At 45.4% G+C, this 20,947-nt stretch overlaps 1 protein-coding gene across 2 annotated transcripts; it reads left to right on the top strand.

The window, feature by feature from the left end:
* The first annotated feature begins 14 nt into the window (after positions 1–14).
* On the top strand, positions 15–17,267 carry nlk1 (nemo-like kinase, type 1). Of its 2 annotated transcripts, XM_044181571.1 has the most exons (13): positions 15–113; positions 1,186–2,921; positions 3,217–3,644; positions 4,545–4,674; positions 4,772–4,827; positions 5,292–5,398; positions 6,110–6,195; positions 7,489–7,698; positions 8,852–8,953; positions 10,133–10,219; positions 10,405–10,603; positions 10,688–10,781; positions 12,011–17,267. In XM_044181571.1, the coding sequence occupies exons 3-13, from the start codon at positions 3,337–3,339 to the stop codon at positions 12,057–12,059; spliced, it is 1,428 nt and encodes a 475-aa protein (XP_044037506.1). In that variant the 5' UTR covers positions 15–113; positions 1,186–2,921; positions 3,217–3,336; the 3' UTR covers positions 12,060–17,267. The 2 variants fall into 2 exon arrangements, with proteins under 2 accessions (XP_044037506.1, XP_044037507.1); XM_044181572.1 differs by lacking the exon at positions 8,852–8,953 and having other exon boundaries at positions 1,186–3,644.
* The last annotated feature ends 3,680 nt before the right edge of the window (positions 17,268–20,947 follow it).

The following is a 20,947-nucleotide window of genomic DNA, read 5'->3' as shown; positions in this document are numbered from 1 at the left end:
GGGGGGGAGCTGGGGATGGGGGGGGGGCGGGTGGGGCTGGGGAGGGAGGCTGGGGGTTTGAGGCAAAGGCAAACGAGGACTCACGGAGGAGAGGAAGACAGCATCCAGTCCAGGTGTGTGTGAACTATTAGTCTGTACAAACATGTTCGTCTGTTTGTTTTTCCTTTAAACTGATACTCTTAAAGGGGAAGCGCACTGCTCTCCCACCTCAGCGCGTTTTTCCAGGTGTTGGGCTGCATATGTGGAACAAGTCGTATTTAAAGCCTTCGGCGTCTCCAGAGGGGAGCGTCTGATAAATGTCCTCAAGTGATGTCGCTCGAGTCGGCGTCGCTCGGGGCCGAAGACGACGAGTTTGAAGACGAAACAAACGTGTTGGTGTGGCGTTAGAAAGCCGCGAGCTCAGCAGACCTCTGCGGCTGCTGCTCGTCTCTGCTGCAGGCTGCAGGCTACGTTAGTGCTACTTCAGTTGCATTGTGGGTAATGTAGGCGCCATGTTTTACTAAGAAGGTGTGGAATAAAAGACGATATCTCTGGTTCTGCTGCAGGGATTTGGATCTTTTCGTCCATCGTAAGTCCAACAGTGATGGAGTGCAATGCTAAATCAGTATGACACACTCAAACCTCTGCGGGCTTGAAGGATCGCTGTTAAGGGAGATTTGTAGTTCTGTGTTAAGGGATAGTGCGCGTAACTGCATCAAGACTACAACAAGAACTACAAGTGTCTGATGTCGGTGTTTTAAAAGTGAAGACAACATGAAGCAATTTGGAAAAAGACTCTGCTGCTTTTCACTAACACACATTTAATAAAGACGTCAGCACACCTGCTCGCTGTGACCTCCGCTCCGCACAGCAGCAGCTTATTTAGTAATGACAAAATGGGGAAGGCGTCGCTCTGTATCACAAAGTAAATGAAAGAACGTAAACAGTTAGTTTGGGGAATGTAATCGAAGCACCTGATCGTGTACGATGCACCTGTCTGGTGGAGACCGGAGAGTCGCTGAACTGTAAATCTAAAGCTACACTTCTGCAGCTAATTCCACACATAACCACTGGAAAACTATTACAGTAAAAGCAGTAATGTTGTGTTAATAAATCTGAAATAAAAGCCTCAGTATGAGTTGGAACACATTTGAACTGTTCTTGGTTTATTATGACATTTACCTGCTTTTTGTTTTCACTTTCCAGGTTTGTTGTGAACAAACGTGGACGCAGACCCGGACGAGCTGCCGCGGAAGTCGTCTTCCCTCCTCCGTCAGCGGCCTTTTCTGACCTTTTTTTGTTTTGTTTTTGTATCTGTGACGCCCAGCTCCATCAGCGGCGTTAAGCAGCTCACCTGCCACCTGTCGCGCTGAGAGACACACACTGACTGTACATGCTGTACAGATGAGTCTCAGCAGGGAAGAGACTGCGGATAAGAGAATAAGGAAACCTCAGCTCATTCATTAAGTAGGAAAATTGGAAAATCAATGTGTATTTTTATTCATATGGCTTAGCAGTTAGCTGTTTTGTGTTTGACATCATGTCATTGTTTTAATTTTCAACAGCCTGTCATCATTCTGTAACGCTTCTGCTGTTTTTAGATCATTTATATTCCACGATATCAGTGTTTGTTTATAACGAGGAAACTGACCTCGAGTAAGATAACACGACTTATCTCAGTTTGTTCCCTAATTTATTACTAAACAGTCTCCAGTTTGCCTTTTTGTCAGATTCCTCGGAGCAGGGAAACCTAACCGGACAGGGGGAGCAGCCGTTTCAGATGGGCCATCATGTACATAACACTTTTATATAGCTGATAAAGGCAGACGAATACTTGTTTGTGTAGATATTCCCCATGAACATTGAATGTGCATAGCTTCATATGGTCTTTGCTCTTAAACTGGATGCTCATTTGTAATTCTTTTAAAAGGTAAATTGTAATTTGTAGCTACCTTGGTGACACATTTCCTGTGGCTGTGCATATTGATTGTACTTGATGCATAGAGCCTCGTTCCTACTGTATTAAAAAGGCAGTAAAATGCACGTGTGGGTTCAAGTTGAATTGATCTTCATGAGTGTCTGGGACCCTTGCTGATTGTGCACGATTTTCTCAGGTGGCAGTCTGAAGCCACCAGAAGCTAAGTTAGCATTGTTTACAGCGACCCTCCCCCACCCGGCTTTACCGGCTCCTCCTACTCGGCAAGCTAGCCAGTTAGCTGTCGCTGGGGGGAAAGCGGCCAGAAATCCAGCTTGTTTAAAAAAAATAATAATAAAAATAACACCGAGGGCCTCCTGGATGAGACTCGTTCATCCAGAAAACACAAGAAACTGCCTTAATGGGACGCGTGTTCAGTGGATATTACGACGCGATGGCCAGCTAGCGAGCGGTCAGAAGCTAGCTGCGGCTAGCTGGTCGGCTACATCACAGAGCTAGCTAACGGCTAGCTCCCGGAGCTCCAGCGACGAGCGACTAACTCGGTGTTTTTTCCGCCTTTTTGACATTCGTTTTCGTGCCATGACATCTTTGATTTGACCGAGCTTGGTTTGTACGTTGGTTAGATTACGTTATCAGGGGGACTGCTTTCTTTCTGTAATATGTAGGTCACTGTACCCCGGCCAGTGATAGTTATGTGGGCCATAGACATCATCGGGTCGACCTATTAGCCGAAACAGCTGGTTAGCACGATAGCTAGCTGGTTGCCCGACGGCAGAGGATTTTTCTTTAATCTGTCATTTCCAACGTAAAAGGCAATAACGTTCATGCTTGTGTGAGTGAGAATTACTCTGCAGATTGCGCGGCAGAGGTTAGCGTCGGGCTGAACGTTTTTAATTTGGTCACATTTTGGAGTCGCCGCCGGCCATCGTTAGCTAGTTAGCTAACTAGCTAGCTAGCTGGATGCTGTTAGCTAAGTTAACCGAGCAGCTTCACTAACGTTAACCAGGTAAGTGCAGCTTGCTACGAGCAAACGCGGATTAAAGTGTACGAATCGTTGATTCGTGCGTTAGCTGTCACGCCGCATCCAGGATGTGTTTCATGAATTTAGCTGTGCTTGAACTCGACTTGCTTCAGACTTTTAATGTGTGTGTGTTAGCTAGCTAAATAAATTAGCCTGGCTCCGGCTGCAGCGTTAACACAGTAGCTCTGCCTTTTCTTCATCTTGGCATCGAGCTCGCTTGTTTACATCGGCGGCGTTAACGCTACACCTCCAGCTCAGCCTTCCCCGTTTGCACACGCAGGAAACTAACGGATCATGCGGAGCGGGGGGCTGCGTTTCCTGCGAGCCTAGCCGGGCGGCAGCAGCAGCTTTGGGGGGCGCACGAAGCGGACTGTTACGGGGGTTTTTGGTGAGAAGGAGGATGGCATTTCACGGCGCAGGCCGGCAGACCGTCTGCGGAGACTTGTTTCCGGGCTCTGAGCTGGGCCACAAGTATTTCTGTGTCAACTCCTCCTGCGGAGCCCCCTCCACGGGCCTCAGCGCTACACCGTGCCTGACCGGACCCACTGCCCCGGCTGGGACCCCTCGCCACCCCACAGCTCTCGGAGGGAGCACCGGCGGCGGAGCAGCGGTGCCTCAGCCCTACAGCAACCCGGCCAGCGAGGTGCCCAGCCCCGCAGAGATGGAGCCGGACCGCCCCATCGGTTATGGCGCATTTGGTGTTGTCTGGTAAACACACGTTATTAAGTAGCATAGCGGTGTTTTTGCATGTTTTAACTACTGAACACGCACACCCCGCACTACTGCACATGACTCTGAAGCATGCTGAGGTGGAGGTGGTGGTGGTGGTGTTTCCCGTCTTCCAGGCAGCCATTAGTTTCATTTCATTTCTGCAGAGACTCGAAACAGACTTGAAACAAGTTACCCGTCACAGGGGGGCGTCACGTCTGCCTGCATTTTCATCAGATTTTGCATTATTGTCCTTTCAAATCAATCTGCACTTTAAACTGCTTCACCACACACATGCAATCAAAGTGATTAACTGAGTATCGAGCTCCAAGTGTAAAACCTCCTAAATTGATTTTTTTATCAGTGCTTTGGCATTAATGGAGGCAGGTGATGGTGCAAAACAATTCCCAAAATGATCACCAGCGATGAAAAGTGTGGTTTGTAATAAATAGGCTAAAACACACAGAAACTGTTATTTCAATTTCTACATTTTAGGGGCCGCAACTGATTTTTATTTTCATTATCGACTAATCTGCCAGTTATTCTCTCAATCAATCGATTAAATGTTTTGTCTATAAATGTCAGAAAATAGTGCAAGCTGTCCATCACGGGTTCCCAGAGCCCTCGGTGACGTCTTCACCATGCTTGTTTGCCTGACCAACGGTCCAAAACCCAAATATGTTCATTTTGCTATCATATAAGATGAAGAAAAGCAGCAAATCCTCACATTTGTTGACCTAGAACCGGCACACGTTCGGCATTGAAAATACCTCAAACGATTAATCGAGCTTTCTGCGTATTTTATGTCCCGGTCTGAACTACCTCTCGCAGGAAAATACTTTTCTTGAAGGGAACGTGTGTCTGAACTACCTTGCGATTCTCGATTTTTTTTCCACGCAGGTCAGTTACCGATCCGCGTGACGGTCGCAAGGTGGCTTTGAAGAAGATGCCCAACGTCTTCCAGAACCTGGTCTCCTGTAAGAGGGTCTTCAGAGAGCTGAGGATGCTGTGCTTCTTCAAACATGACAACGTAATGACTAATCAAAGGGGAAGCAGATGGGAGGTGGGATCACAGGTGGGATCACAGGTGAGAAGGAGGACTAAATGGTTTTTTTCTGTCCGTGCAGGTTTTGTCAGCTCTGGACATTTTGCAGCCTCCACAAATCGACTGCTTCGAGGAAATGTATCCTTTTTGTTTTTAAAAAAATCTGTAAACACAACTGATCTGAAGTCAGAATCTCGTCTTGGTGCGCAGCCTCGATTTGTTTAATATTATCGTCACACAGACAGAATTCACGGCCGTTTCCAGCACAGCTTCTCACCTCTGGCACACGCGTGCTTCCTCACACCTTGCGTCCCAGTTTCTCTTCTTTTTTAATTGTCCCTGTCATGTCCTCCTTTTTTTGTATTCACTTAATTTAGCTTCTCTCCGCTGGTCTAAATCCAGCTCATGGCTGCAGACGCGAGGCCGGCCGCCGCTGAGTATTTAATATGAGTAGTTGACACGACACTCTTTCTTTCTGTTTTGTTGACACTTGTCCAACGAGGCGAAAACGAGACCTGTGCTCGGAGCTGCGGCGTGTGCGTGTAGGCGGAGGTCGGCCCGCGCGTCGGCTTGTGTTTCCTTGACAGCCAACCGCCCCGCAGATACGTGATAACAGAACTGATGCAGAGCGACCTCCACAAAGTGATCGTGTCTCCCCAGCCTCTCACCACCGACCACATCAAGGTCTTCCTCTATCAGATCCTCCGAGGTGAGCGGCCACCGTCGGCTCAGCAGGAGCGGAGTGTTTGCCCGGATGAACGATATTTACAGTTATTAAAATATATTTGTGTGTGGGGCTGCAGCTAACGCTTGTTGTCGTCATCTATTACTCTGTTGATTAATTTCCTTACTGATTGTTTGGTCTTTAAAATGTCAGAAAATAGTGAAAAATGCTCATCGCACTTTCCTAAAGTGACATCTTATGACATCAAATAGCTTGTTTTGTCCAAAACCCAAAGAGATTTAATTTACAAAGAGAAGCAGGAAGTATTCACATCGGAGGAGCAGGAAGCAGAGAATGTCGACGGCAATTTACTTTGACAAAAGACTGAAATACCAAAATATTTGCAGGTTAGTTTTCTATCAGTCACTTAATTAGTTTATTGAATAGTTTTGGCTAAAGCTGCAACGGCCTTCCTTCAAATGATTCGTTATATCGTTAAAAGTCGTACATTTATTTCTACAGTACTGAGGCAAAAATGTTTCAGCTCTCCACAATAGTATTTCACAATTGAAATGTTTGTCCTCCGTGAATTTAATTTGGTATTGACTTGGAAAATCGTCCAAAAGTGGCGATTTTCTTAATTACACATTGAGGTGGAGACGTTTTAAATGTCCTCCGGGAAACTGGAGTTAGAGAGTGACGCAGTTTGTGAGCGAGAGTCCAGGAAAAAGGAGAAATGTGTTTGTTTTCTTGCAGGTTTGAAGTACCTGCACTCTGCCGGGATCCTGCACAGAGACATCAAACCCGGAAACCTGCTGGTCAACAGCAACTGCCTGCTGAAGGTAAACGAGAGAGAAATACCTCCGTGTGTTTCCCAAGCAGCAGCAGAGTATCGGGCCGAGAACAGGATCCCATCGTGGCGCCCGCCAGACCTATCGTGCATTATGTCTTGAATGTCCTTTTTTATTAAATAAATAAAAGGACACGTTTTTTATTTTACCACAAAAGAATCTTTTACTTCACAAGATGTTTTGAAGAATTAACTGCTTCCGCAAACATGTTGCATTGTGAAACATGAAGTTTCCGCGTCAGGCGGGGCGGTATGGCGGTAAATACCGTGCAGTGGTGGAAATATGTCCGCCGGTGGAGATTTGGCGATACCGGTTCCACTGCGGGAGCTGTCCCTCAGCGTCTCTGCTGCGTATTCGGGGCCGGGATCTCGCGGCTGCCTCGCGAGGTAACGCAGGGCTACTCGCCGCGTGAACGTGACGGGAGAGCTCTCCAACCTCTGAGCTGCTTTGCCAACCGCCGCAGAAGAAGAGAGAGAAACTGTAAACACAGAGCAGAAGAAGAGAGAGAAACTGTAAATACAGAGCAGAAGAAGAGAGAGAAACTGTAAACACAGAGCAGAAGAAGAGAGAGAAACTGTAAATACAGAGCAGAAGAAGAGAGAGAAACTGTAAACACAGAGCAGAAGAAGAGAGAGAAACTGTAAACACAGAGCAGAAGAAGAGAGAGAAACTGTAAATACAGAGCAGAAGAAGAGAGAGAAACTGTAAATACAGAGCAGAAGAAGAGAGAGAAACTGTAAATACAGAGCAGAAGAAGAGAGAGAAACTGTAAATACAGAGCAGAAGAAGAGAATCAAATGAGACGAGGTGCGGTTATTTTAAACCCTTTCTTAATTTAACTTACAGAACAATTTCTGTATCGTGATACGTAAGGGATAATGTACAGCGAGCCGGTCATTATTGCTCGCTGTGCATTATCCCGCTTATTACACAGATACCAATAATAATCAATAACTTGACACCAAATATTAATAAAAAAACAAAAACATTTTTAAATCTGTTTTTTTTTTTTTTTTTTTGCCGCGGGACTTCTTCCTGCGGATTGATGCGACTGGACTCCAGAGTCTGTGATCAGAGCTGCGTCCACAGCAACGGTCTGTCATTCAGAAATAACAGAAGAAGAATGCCGTAATTGACCAATCAGGATCGAGTATTCGGCAAAGCCTGCGTAATAAATACCGTTGCCGTGAGAGAATGAGAAGCATGTAAAGATGGCGAAGGGCGGTGTCGTGGTGGAGTCACACCTGCAGTGACGGTTGTAACAGAACTCTTGTCTCTGGTTAGATTTGTGATTTCGGCTTGGCGCGGGTGGAGGAGCCCGACCCGTCCCGTCACATGACCCAGGAGGTGGTGACGCAGTACTACAGGGCGCCGGAGGTGCTGATGGGCTGCCGACACTACGGCTCGGCCATCGACGTCTGGTCGGTGGGCTGCATCTTCGCAGAGCTGCTGGGACGACGCATCCTCTTCCAGGCGCAGAGCCCCATCCAGCAGGTGAGCTCGTGTTACGCCCGGAGAAGCTGGCGTTTTTACCCGACGCTCGCTTTTTAGCACCGACTCGGGGTTTCGTTATGCAGAGCAGCCTCTCCTGCTTCTGCTCCTGATTCTCCGTGTCGCTGTGTCGCATGAATGAGATGTTTACGTTCCTGCTGCTACTTAAATGTACAGAGGAATAAAACTAATTATGCTCTTTCTTATTGTTGTATATTATAACTGTACATAACTACTTTATAAGTTTGACAGAATATCAGTGTGTACACCACTTCTGTTTTCCAGCGCTGTAACCCCGTAAGTGACCAGTATTTGCAAAAATACTTGAAGTATAATTTTATTTTTATTTTCCTCAGAAAAGCCCAGTTGTTGCTCGCGTTGTTCCCTGACTTCAAACAACACACTCACACTGTGAAGTGTTAGAGAAATTATTACTTTCATGAATTATGACATTAAGCTTCAGGGGAAACGAGCATCTCGCAGCAAAGGTCACGTATTTAATGATCGTTCAAACTGTCCTCCGTTTAAAATATTGATAAGGAGCGTCCGACTGGTTCAGCTCGCTCACACGGTGCGTTCGCTTCGTTTGATCCAGTGGAGTCAGCACTGTTGGTGTGGCTTCAGCTGTTTCTAGCTCCAACCAATCGGTTTCATTGATTCATCTCTCGCTCACTTTGCCGATTCATTCTATAAAATGTCAGAAAATAGTCCGATTGTATTCCCGCCGCCCAAAGTGACGCTTTCATGTTCAGCTTACTCGACCCTCACGTTTAAAAAGCCAGAACCAGACAATATTTGGCATTTTTGCTTGATAAATGATCGACTAATGAACGCTATACTTCGTAATGTTCCTCATCAAACTCGCAATGAATGTAGCTCAGCTGCTCCGGCAGGATGGAGGAGCCGCGGTCGGGTGACAGTTAATACCAGAAGCTATGAGGTCACCGCTTCCTCCGTCCAATCAGAATCTGGTACGTTCCGTGGCCGTGGTGCGAGCTAGCGACAGGAAGCAAACAGGAAGCTCGTGTTCTATCGAGGACGCCGTGTGGGTCTTGTCACAGCGCGCCTCGCAGAACACGCAGGCATGTGATACTAAAAGAAAACTTCTCCCACCACTTTCTGCCCCCTCCTCCTCCCCTCCCCCGGTCTGTTCCAGCTGGATCTGATCACAGACCTGCTGGGAACGCCTCCTCTGTCGGCCCTGGCGTCGGCCTGCGAAGGAGCCAGAGCCCACATCCTGAGGGGGCCGCACAAACCGGTACGTGACTGTGTGGTCTGCTCGCACTGAATCCACCACCAACACTACCACCAAAAATACCTGCTTCTGTTCTTCAGCGCCTCTGCCAGCCTCTTCTGCAGAAACGCCATGTTGTGTTACAGAGCGAAGCCTCTTTCCCCTGGCGAGCTGTCTTTGGCTGCACGGACGCCGGCGCGCCGGGCCGCTACACGTGCACCTTAATTAGCCACAGTCGATGTAATCGTCGTGTGGCCTGGCAGCCTGCTGACGTTAGCTACATGTTTTTTATGTTGCTAATAAAACACGCAGGAGGGGAGACTGAAGGTTAGATAAGAGGTTTGTTTGTGTCTGAGTTTAGTGAATCTGGACATTTTGTCCAACTGGAACTGGATCCAAAGTGAAACCGGCTGTTGGAAAACAAACCTGGTATTAACCCGGGCGGTTTTATTAAGTCAGTCCAGGATTTGAATGCAGCCTTTTCCACTGCGACCCACCTCAGATGTGAATGATTGCATCTTTGTTTCCCTCTAAGGGCTGGACAGGCCTCCCCCCCTGCACGTGCCTCTGATTAGAGCAGCTTGATTCTGGTTTAATCAGAATCACAAATACTTTATTGATCCCCGAGAGGAAACTCTTTTGTTACACTCTTTTGTTAAACTGTAGAAATATGCAAAAGCTCTTTTTGTTTTTTAATTTTAAAAATTGTCTGTTAGCTCCATGTTAGCATGCTGTCACCTGATCAATATTGGGCTCTTGAAGCCCATATCAATGTTTAATAACCATACATAATCAGAGCTTAAAGCTGCCGTGTCGACCTTTGGCCACCAGGGGGCAGCAGAGACAGTCAGCTCCTCGTCTGCAGCTTTTTTTATTGATCAGAAAACAGTTTCATTATTGACACATCAACTTCTACTGGGAATTAAGTGTCAGATACTTGAGCTCAGGTTATTTGCCAATACTGATTATCGATCAGTGCTCTCTTTTTGCCAAATTTACTGCTTGGAACTCACTGGAAGTAACGTGAGGCCAGAGTTTTATGAAGAAACCGTATTTAACGCGGATCTGTCCCATCTGACGAGCTCGTCCCCAAAGTAAAAACAAAAGTATTTCCTTCAGACGGCCTGTGATTGGATGAGACACGTGAGGCGTCCGGTCTTCGGACAGACTGATGAAAGGAAGTGTTTTGTTTTTGGTCCCCAGCCGTCGCTGTCGGTGCTCTACATGCTGTCTGACGGAGCCACGCACGAGGCGGTGCACCTGCTCTGCCGGATGCTGGTCTTTGATCCCGTGAGTTCACTCGATCTCCAGCTTTTGTCATTGTCTGTGTTTTTGTTGACCCGATGGGGTGAAAGTCGCCAGCTGGCAAAATAAAAGCAACTGTTTTTAACTGTCGGCGACTAAAATCCCAGACTCGCACGTTTCTGGATCGGCACGTGTTAGCGGCTGTCTTCTCTTGTGTGTTTTCTCTCCAGGCGAAAAGGATTTCTGGCAGCGACGCCCTCTCCCACCCGTACCTGGACGAAGGGCGTCTGCGCTACCACACCTGCATGTGTCAGTGCTGCTACTCTGTTCCCAGCGGGCGGGTTTACACCCGGGACTTCGAGCCGGTCGCCGAGCGGCCGTTCAGCCACAGCTACGAGAACAGTCTGCTGTCCGTGTGGCAGGGAAAAGGTACGGCGCCGAGTCATTTCCTGGTCCAACAACCAGCCGTGATCTTATAAATCCTGATCATCTCCTTTTCTGTCCCAACGTCAGAGTTAATCCATCGCTTCATCACGGAGCACCAGCAGGGCAAACGGGTGCCGCTGTGCATCAACCCTCAGAGTGCCGCCTTCAAGACCTTCATCAGGTGAGGGAGAGGAGGAGCCTCATATTGCAGCATTTTGTTTCAGTCCTTCGCTTCACTCGGTCTGCACCGAGTTAGTTTAACTTCTTCTGTTAGCTCTGAGTCAACAAATCAAATCCGTTACCTTCCAAAGGCAAACAAAGGGCCTGGATCAGTCACAGCGTCGACGCGTTCGTGGACAAACGCACACACGGTCACCTGGAAGTCTCCGCGGTGCGCAGAGTCGATGTCGTCTCCACCTCCGGGAGAGGGAGACACGTCTTCTGCTCTCCGGACCTTTTTAATCAGCCGTCGTTAGCATGTTAGCATAATGTCCAGCTACAGCTTCAGCTGTGTTTTGCGTTCAGATACGAGAATCTTCTGTAGTTTGTCCAACAGAAACAGACCACAGGGACATTTCAGCATGTAGACGGCGCGTGTGCTGAAGGTGAAGTGTATTTTTACCTGTACGTGGACGTGTGGTGGAGGAAGTACTAAGATATCCAGTATCTAACGCCACGCTGTACAAATACAAGTGAAAGTGTGCGAGTGTGATCAGGAAAAAGCCCTTAAAGCATTAAAGCAGTGCAGCGTCCCTGTGGCTGCTGTGCTGTTATATATTCTATCATCAGGTTATTATTCCTCGTGCATTAATGTAAAGCAGGATGTTGCTGCTGCAGCTGGTGGAGCTGGAGCTCATGTTGAACCGGTTTGTATCGGACTGCAGCTGATGATGCTTTTCATTCTGGATCCATCTGCCGATTCTTTTCTCCGTCGATCCGTCGATCGATCGATCGGTTTGGAAAACTGGTGAAAACGGTGAGAAACGCCGTCACGACGACCCAGAGCCCAAAGCGACGCCTTCAGCGTGTCGTCGTGTCCGACCGACAGTCCAAAGCTCGGCGTTATTAACAAACATCACAGTTATTACAGTCGTTCAGAGGAAAAGCAGCAGATCTGCACATCTGAGGAGCTGCAGCCAGGAAGGGATTTACAGGAGAAACGACTCCAAACATCAAAACAGCTGCTGATTCATTTCCTGTCAGTCGATTAATCGTTTCAGCTGAACTCGTATAAACTGTTGGAGTTTAATTTATAGCAGCAAAAATCTGAATCTGAATAGAATGCTACAAGTACCTCAAATTAGTACTTCAGCACTTGAGTTAATGTACTTAGTTCTGAATCACTTTAACAGATGAATAAAACAAATATAAAATGAATAAAATAAACGTTGCCTGCTCTTGTGTCTTCAGGTCCACTGCATGGCACTCCTCCAAGGTGTCCAGGAAGGAGGAGAGATGAACGCTCCTCCTCCTCCTCTTCCTGAGGAGCGACAGCAGTTTGAGGAAGGATTTCATTGGCCGTGGCATCTGAAAATACCGAAGAATTTGGGTCTTTCCTTTTTCTTTTTTCTTTCTGTTCACCCGGCGAGACGAGGCGGGGAAACAGCCGACCCACCCGAGCTCCTCTTGAACACCTCGCTGTTTTTTCCCCTTCAAATCTGCGAAGTTTCCAGAATATGAAAACTACTGCTTCATTTTTTTTTTTTTTTTTAAACGACCCAAACAGCTGATGCTCGAGGCGTTTTCGGTGCTGAATTAAAACAACATGCTGCTGAAGTCTCTGAGGAATAAGAGAGAGGAAAGTAACTGAACTCGGTACTTCATTGGATTTTCCATCGTTGTTAGAGACATTAAGACATAACGGTTTTAATTGTTTGGTAGACGTGTTGCTTAGATTTTTGAAGTCATTCCAGCCCTGTGCAATATGGTTTAATTTAATCCGGATTTTGGGACGCTTGCTGTTCGACCACGCACGGGATCGGTGTGTCACAAGCTCCCCAAACGTGACGTTATAACCCGCCAAATGACATGACGCCGCTAACCGCCAAACACCTCCAAGGTTTTCTCTTTATGTTTTTTTTTAACTGCATTTGAACACATCACTCACTGTGTTTTCGTCCGCGCGGCGTCTTCGTGCGTCGACGCGGCGATAATAATGCAATCTAACAGATGTAGCAGGTTTTAACCACCGTTCCCCCGCTGGTTCCCCGCGCGCCGTTAGCTTCGTCGTTGTCTTTTCCTCCCGCCGAGTTGTTTTGGTCCTGGATCGGCACTGTTTGACCACCGTGACCTCTTCTTCTTCTTCTTCTTCTTCTTCTTCTTCTTCTTCTTCTTTTGTTTTAGTTTAGAAACCTGCCACATTCAGCGAGAGTTTAATCAGGATACAAAGCTGAACGGAGCAGGAAGTCATTCCCCGCAGTTGTTTCTAAAGTCTGATGTCAGCAGACTGTTGGATCGCAAATTATTATTATTATTTTTGAAAATTATGACAGGAAGTTGTGACTTTAAGTGTTTTGAGTAAAAAAATTTTATTTTTCAAAACGGTCATTGACTGCTTTTTCCCATCTCGACGTGTTTTACCGTAACGCCACGTGGACATTTTGCTTTTCCTGCTGACTTCCTCGCCGTTGTGTCCCACCAGCGGAGAGAGGAAGAGGAACAGATGGTGTTTAGTTTTGTTTTTTTCCTTAATTTATTGAGTGTTTGTTGAAGAGTGTGTTTTTGTTTGCAGCCCTCGCCCGCCGCCCCGCGCGCACGTCTGTGGCGGTCCTGGTTACCTCAAACCCTGGAAAGACAAAAAAAAAAAGAAAAAAGAACTGATGTGTGCGTATCTGTAAAGTGAAACCCTCGTCATTCCTCCGGATTCAGACTTGTTTTACCTCGCGCTCGCCCCGCGTCTCTCGCCCGCCCTTCAGAGTCAGTGTGAGGTTTTGAGAGAGGGATGTTGTCGGTGAAATGCTGCTGTTTTTTCTTTTTCTCTTTTGGTTTGTTGTTTTTAGTTTAAGGCTCAGGTGTCCCGTTATAGACTATGAATTGTACAAAGCCACACGAGGAGGCACCAGTATTGATCCTGGTTTGGATTATCAGGACGGAAAGAGGTGAAGAACAGTATCCGATGCGACGCCGCGAGAAGTCTGACGTTTCGTGGAAGAGCGTCGACTCTCTCGTGATGTGAATTCTGTTATTTTTGTCCTGTGACGTCAAACTGACGGATGATGTCGTGGCCGCCGCGGGCGACAAAATGAAGTCTGGGTTCATTTCCGCAGTGAAGCCCGACGCGACCGTACTGCTGGTTTTGCTGGTTTTGCCTGTTTTAACAACAGATTTTGTCACCTTTCCTCCAGTTCACCAAATCATCTGCTGTTTGCTTTCAGCTCAGTGACGAAGGACTTCCCGTTAATTGATAATCCATCACAGTCAACTAATGAATGTTTTCATTATCAGTTAATTGTTTGGTCTATAAAATGTTCCCATTCCTTCAAATCTCTCGTTTTTATCTGGCCAGCAGTCCAAAAACCCCCCAAACCCCCCAAACACACATTCAGTTCACTACAAGACAAAGTTCAGATTTAACGTAAACCGTTAACACCTTATCAAAGTTGTTGCCGATTAATTTTCTGTCCATTGACGAATCAATGAATGGACTAATTGTTGGAGCCGCTGGGCCCGGACGCTGCTCTCCACAGTGGTGCGTTCAAAGACGCTCTGACTTTCTACCAACTGAATTTTTCTAATATGGAAATTGTAGCCCAGATTGTCATTTGCCTTAACTTGATGCAAAAACTCGAAGGGCGCTCGGAGAGATGGATTCCTCCTCGTGGTCCTGACGCTGCGTCAGTTCAATACAAACCTGCACCCACAGCAGAACTCTGCAGAGGGTTTAGTCTGCCAGCTGATGTGTGGGGGGAAATGAAAGTGTACAAGACAGTCAAACGTGTAAAACCATCAGTATGGTCGTCTGGCTTCTGGTGGCCCCGAGACATTCGATCCCTTTTTGACTGCGGGAACTTTTCCAGGAACCTTTTTTTTTTTTTTTTTTTTTTTTTTTAGGATCTCAGGAACTTTAACGATGAGACGGCGCCGGACGCTCTGCAACAACTCAGACAGCGTGACGGCCGGCCACCTCGGCATTCAAACATCACAGCAGTTCGTCTCTAACCCGGCTGTTTTGGTTCAGTTTATTTAAACCTCATGAGAACACACTGAAGGAGCCGTTACTTCCTGGTTCAGTTCCTGTGGCTCCTCAGTTCCTGGATCATGTGTGTTTTGTTTAAATGGTGAGAAGCTGCGGTCAAAACGTTCTCAGATGAATAGTTTTTTCTTGTGCACGTCCTGAACCTCCAGCAGGCGGGGCCCCCGAGCCTCCGGGCCCCCGAGCGTCCTCGTTGATCCCTCACAGTTTCCTGAACCCCTGAAACCTCAGCTCCTCCTCTACAGGAACACAGCGAGTCTCTGGCGGCCTGACTTGTATATCTGCATGTGTATATTTATTATCCCATGGAGAGCGTTTGGGTTTGAATGCTGTGCAATGGTTGAGTTTGTCGACGACGACGAAAACGTACATTTTGTGGTCATTTTATTTAATTCATCTTAGGAAGTGATTTTATTAGAAGTTTTTGTTTTTGTTTGTTGTGATCTAATTAGATTTTTAGGAAGCCAAAAGTCCGGAGAACGTTTTGATAATTGTTCCTCAAAAAAACCCAGAGAGGCTGCGCACGCCGCCGGCACGGACGCGTTCCTTTAGCAGCGGCGCTTCATTCTGATCACGTGACTCAAACGCCGCTACCTGAAATAAACGCGTCGGTGTAAACTGTGACCTCAAATTACAACTTCACTCCCTCAAATTGCTGAATCAGTTTGCTTAAATTAACGGTAATATTCTCTTCTTCTTCTTCGTCTTCTTCATTCGTCTTCTTCTTCATTCTTCGTCTTCTTCCTTCTTCTTCTTCTTCTTCTTCTTCTTCTTCTTCCTTCTTCTCTTCTTCTTCTTCCTTCTTCTTCTTCCTTCTTCTTCTTCTTCTTCTTCTTCGTCTTCTTCTTCTTCTTCCTTCGTCTTCTTCTTCTTCTTCTTCGTCTTCTTCTTCTTCTTCCTTCTTCTTCTTCTTCTTCTTCCTTCGCTTCTTCCTTCGTCTTCTTCCTTCGTCTTCTTCTTCTTCTTCTTCTTCTTCTTCTTCTTCTTCGTCTTCTTCTTCTTCTTCTTCGTCTTCTTCCTTCTTCGTCTTCTTCCTTCGTCTTCTTCTTCTTCATTCGTCTTCTTCTTCTTCATTCGTCTTCTTCCTTCTTCTTCTTCTTCTTCTTCTTCTTCTTCTTCTTCTTCCTTCTTCTTCTTCTTCCTTCGTCTTCTTCTTCTTCTTTTATTCCCTAAACGCTCCAACTGAACTTGGACATCACAGGATGAATTTGGCGTTTAAAAAAATAATTAGGACCTGCAACTAATTTTCATAATCGTTTTTTATCTCCAAAAAAAAAAACCTCACGATGTCTCCTAGAAATTCCGTTCATGCGCTGCTGATTGTTTTCATTTCTCCGTGGTTAGATTTCGGCGACAGAAGCACTTTGGTGAAGTTTAGAGAGCGACTGTGTTTCAAAGTAAACGCGTCGTCTCGCCCAAAGCTTCACCGTAAAAACGTGAGCCGTGCTCCGGTCGCTGCGAGCAGCTTATCGCACAACAGAACTGGCGAAACGTTTTGCCGTTATGTTGTAAAGATCCAGCTGCCGTTAGCTTTCTTCCACAGCGCGACGCATACAAACGTAAACTGCTGCGAGACGAGGTTTCTGCGAAAGTCTGAGAAATCCCTTAAAAAGAAAAGCAGCGAGTCGTCACGTCGCAGGAGCTGCAGCTACAGACCGTTTCTGCTTGAAAAACGCCGACTGGCTTTCCATCTTTCGACTGTTTCGACTCTAAAGTGAATAAACAAACATTAAATCGAAGCTACGGCATAAACTCAGCGCGGAAAGAAGTAATTTGAGGCAACGATTGTTAATTTGAAGCTCAAATTTTTACTAATTTAGGAAACAATGAGTCAAAACTTTTCCCTTTTGGACTTTTAATTTTCTTTGTTTCTTTTCTGTTGTTGTGTTTAGTAGAGATGCTTCCAGGCGAGGAGCAGGTTTTAAACCGGTGACCTGTGTTCGGTCTTTTTCCCTCCCTGCACGCTGTTCGCAGATCAGCTGACGAGCGCGTTCAGAGCCTCCGCTTCAGCGCTCGTCCGTTCACAGATCAGCCGGCAGGCGTTGAAGACGGGACGGACGGCCGGTCATCTTTAGACGTTAGACTCGTTTTTCTTCTATGAAAAGAAACTTGATGTTTTTATTATTCTAAATATGAAACTGATGTTTTAAACAGATGTTTTTGTCTCAGTTTTAGCAAAAAGTTTTTGGTTTTTTTGTTTTTTTTGACTTGTGTTCCCAACAAATACTTGAATTTCTTAAAAAAAAAAAAAAAATGTTTAGAGTTAAAGTAGTGAATGATAAATAAAAATAAATGGACACTGGATAATATTCCTCTGCCACGTTCAGAAGTCTTTTCTCTCCATCTTTACTTCGAAGCGCCAACGAGATTCTTGTTTGGGCATGATGTCGCAGGGTGTAAATAACTCTTTCCCAATCTGTGAAAAAAGTTTGTGGTTGTAGATTAAAAAACTCTGCGTTCAGCTGTGAAAGCAAAGCCTGTGACTTACATAAGTTTCTTCACTTCTACATCTCGAAGTCGCAAAGTTTCTTCGCAGGTTTCCGGAGAGCGATCCGGTCTCACCGATCCCTCTGAGTGTCAGAGCCGGATTTTAAAGTCTGTCCGGCCCATTCCTTCAGAAAAGTTAAGAAATATAATTCAATTTTAAGCAATTTCATAATAAAATGACTTGAAAAATAATTGGTAGCTGGATAAATCAGCAGAAATCTAAATATATGTTTAACAATAATAAATCCAGGTAAGTGGTTTGATGACAGAGTTGAAATAAAAAGTTAATTTTGGTAATTAATATTTCTGTAATGTCCTAATAATTTCTTAGAAAGTTTCCTGGAAGAATCTGAGATTTGGGACTAATTATAGATAAAAACATTGATTTCATGATTAATTTATTCTCCACATTTGTTAAATTTCTGTGACTTTCTGAAACCGAACACGGCCACTTGTATTTTTTTTTCATTTATTATATATTATTATTTTATTTATTCGGGGAAGTTTCACGGAGAGGAAGCTTCTCTTTGGCCCCGATCACATTCACACAGGTACACGTTCACACCTGGACCGGGACGACCAGGCTGACCTGCTGGCCACGGAGCGGTCGGGGTTAAGGGCCTTGCTCCAGGGCACCTCGGCGCACTCATCGGCAGGACTGCAGTCCGCTACAAATATGAGTAATATACTTTTACTTAGATTTAGTTTTGTTGTCGCCTTCTGCGTCCACTCCGTCTCGTCTCAGAGGGAAATGTTGGACTTTTTACTTCACTGCATTTATCTGACGGCTTCAGTTACTTTATAGATTCAGATTTTTGCACAAAACATAAAAATGTAAAAGTCGATTAATGGATTAGTCGACTGACAGAAAATTAATCAGCAGCTAGTTTGATGGTAGAAGTCGTTTTTCGTGTAAAACCAGTAGCGAGACCCTCATGAGATTATATTAACAAGGTGTCAGTGGTACATTAACTGATATTTGTATTTTCTGCCGCTTTCTGCGTCCACTCCAACGTCTCAGAGGGAAATGTTGGACTTTTTACTTCACTGCATTTATCTGACGGCTTCAGTTACTTTACAGATTCAGATTTTTGCTACAAAACAAAAGAAAATCAGATTTTTTTTGTTAGAAGTTAAATCCCTTCCTGGCTGCAGGCGTCGCTTTGGGCTCTGGGTCGTCGTGACGGCGTTTCTCACCGTTTTCACCAGTTTTCCAAACCGATCGATGGATCGACGGAGAAAAGAATGGGCAGATGGATCCAGAATGAAAAGCATCATCAGCTGCAGTCCGATACAAACCGGTTCAACATGAGCTCCAGCTCCACCAGCTGCAGCAGCAACATCCTGCTTTACATTAGTTTAATTTATAACAAAACATATTTTATAAACTCCTCATATGTTTTGTAGCAAAAATCTTGATTTGTAAAGTAACTAAAGCTGTCAGATAAATGCAGTGAAGTGAAAAAGAGAGATGTAGGAGAGCAGAAGGAGAAAGTGGCGTGAAAACAAAGCCTTGAGTAAAGTAAAAGTACCTCAGATTTGTACTTAAGTACAGTACTTGAGTAAATGTACGTAGCTACATTCAAACAACATCATGTCAGCAGCTCTGCAGGTGTTTGGTCATAAACCAAAGTGTCGGACACGTTAACGTGTCGACCTGATTTACTACTTCCGCAAATTCAAACAATAGATAATAAAGCCATAAACCTGGATGCAGATGTTCAAAGCGAAAGAGAATCAGAAAGTGAAATGTGCTGCCACCCACACAGTTTGATTCTGAGTATAACATCTTTAAATGTGCATCAAAAAACAAAGATCCCATAAATTAACAGTGTGAGCTTTGGTGTGAGAATCTTGCTCTTTAAAAGAAATGTTAATCATCAAATAGGACTTTATTATTTTTACATTTCCTTTTTGATTTACATAATTTATACAGGGTACCAGACATGTAGAGGGAACTGGAGGATAGTTTGATCACTTATTATGGAACTGGATTGTAGTTTTTTTATGCCTTTGTCTGATGTATCTTATGTTCTTTTATCATTATTATTGTTACTTTTATATTTTTTGGCTTTCATTTTCATTTTCTAGACCTTATTCATCTCAAAGTCAAAGGAGTGACTTTGTTTGAATATTGTAATAAGTTTTATTGCTGTGTTTGTGCCTTGATAACACTGTATTTACTTTGGTTTCACTTTGACATTAAAGTGTATTTTTCTGTTGATCATTGTCTAAAAAGAAACATTAACAAAATAATTATTCAATGTTGCAAAACAATCGAACAAAACTTCAATGGGGGGTGAAAACTTTTAGGGAACTTTATTGTTGCACAGTTTGCTCTTACATGACAAAGAGAGCTCAGAATAAAAAGGTTTGAGGTGTTATCACATCCGTGTCTTTATTAAGTGGCTAACAGCACAGCAAAAGGTGTCGCTGACAGATATTACTTAGTGGTAGAGCGTCAGTATGATCATACGTTTTTAACATCACCGTCACAGGAGATTGTTCCCACCTGCTTCAAGACAGCCACCATTGTCCCTGTACCTAAAAGGTCTGCAGTGTCTAGTCTAAACGACTACCGCCCTGTGGCTCTCACCCCCGTTCCGATGAAGTGCTTTGAGAAACTGGTTCTCCAGCACATAAAAAACAACATCCCAGCCAGCCTGGACCCTCACCTCTTTGCTTTCAGAACCAGCAGATCCACATAGGATGCCATCTCCACTGCCCTCCACTCAGTCTTCACACACCTTGAGAACAACACCACCTACATCAGAATGCTGTTTGTTGATTTCAGATCAGCATTCAACACAATCTCCCCCATGAAACTGACTGGAAAACGTAGCACTCTGGGCTTGAGTACCACACTCTGCAACTGGATATTGGAGTTCCTCACAAACAGACTCCAGACAGTTCAGATTGCCGGTCACACCTCCTCCACTCTAGTGCTGAACACCGGAGCCCCCCAGAGCTGTGTGCTCAGCCCCCTCCTGTTCACGCTCTACACCCATGACTGCAGCCCCCGGACACGGAGACACTCTGTGGTGTAGTTTGCGGATGACACCACCATCATCGGCCGGATTATAAACAACGATGAAACTTCATATCAGGAAGGGGGGAAATCAACATTTTTGCAGAGAGGTGCACAGAGAACAACCTACTGCTCAACGTCAGCAAAACCAAGGAGCTGATCGTTGATTTTAGGAAAAAGAGGCAAAGACACACACCCCTGTCTACATCAGTGGAGCTGAGGTGGAGCAGGTGAACAGTTTCAGGTTCCTGGAAATCAGCATCACAGAGAACCTGACATGGTCCTCTCACATCTCCACCCTGGTCAAGAAAGCTCAGCATCGGCTGTATTTCTTAAGGAAGCTTAAGGCAAAATTCCCGTGCCGGATTCTTGTCAACTTTTACAGAGGAGCAACAGAAAGCATCCTGACCGGAAACATCACAAACTGGCACGGGATGTGCACGGCCAGGACCGGAGGGCTCTGCAGCGGGTGTCCAGCTCTCTCACTACATCCAGAAATCTCCTCTTTGGTCTTCCTCTAGACCTCCTGCCTGGCAGCTCCAACCTCAGCATCCTTCTATTCAGATTCAGATTTTTGCCGCTATAAATGAAACTCCCAACAGTTTATACGAGTTCAGCTGAATCGATTAATCGATTAATC

Source organism: Siniperca chuatsi, linkage group LG21 (genome assembly GCF_020085105.1).
Source record: "Siniperca chuatsi isolate FFG_IHB_CAS linkage group LG21, ASM2008510v1, whole genome shotgun sequence".
Taxonomy (NCBI): domain Eukaryota; kingdom Metazoa; phylum Chordata; class Actinopteri; order Centrarchiformes; family Sinipercidae; genus Siniperca; species Siniperca chuatsi.
Note: the sequence above shows the minus strand (reverse complement) of the source record. Positions and strands in the feature narration are given on the sequence as shown.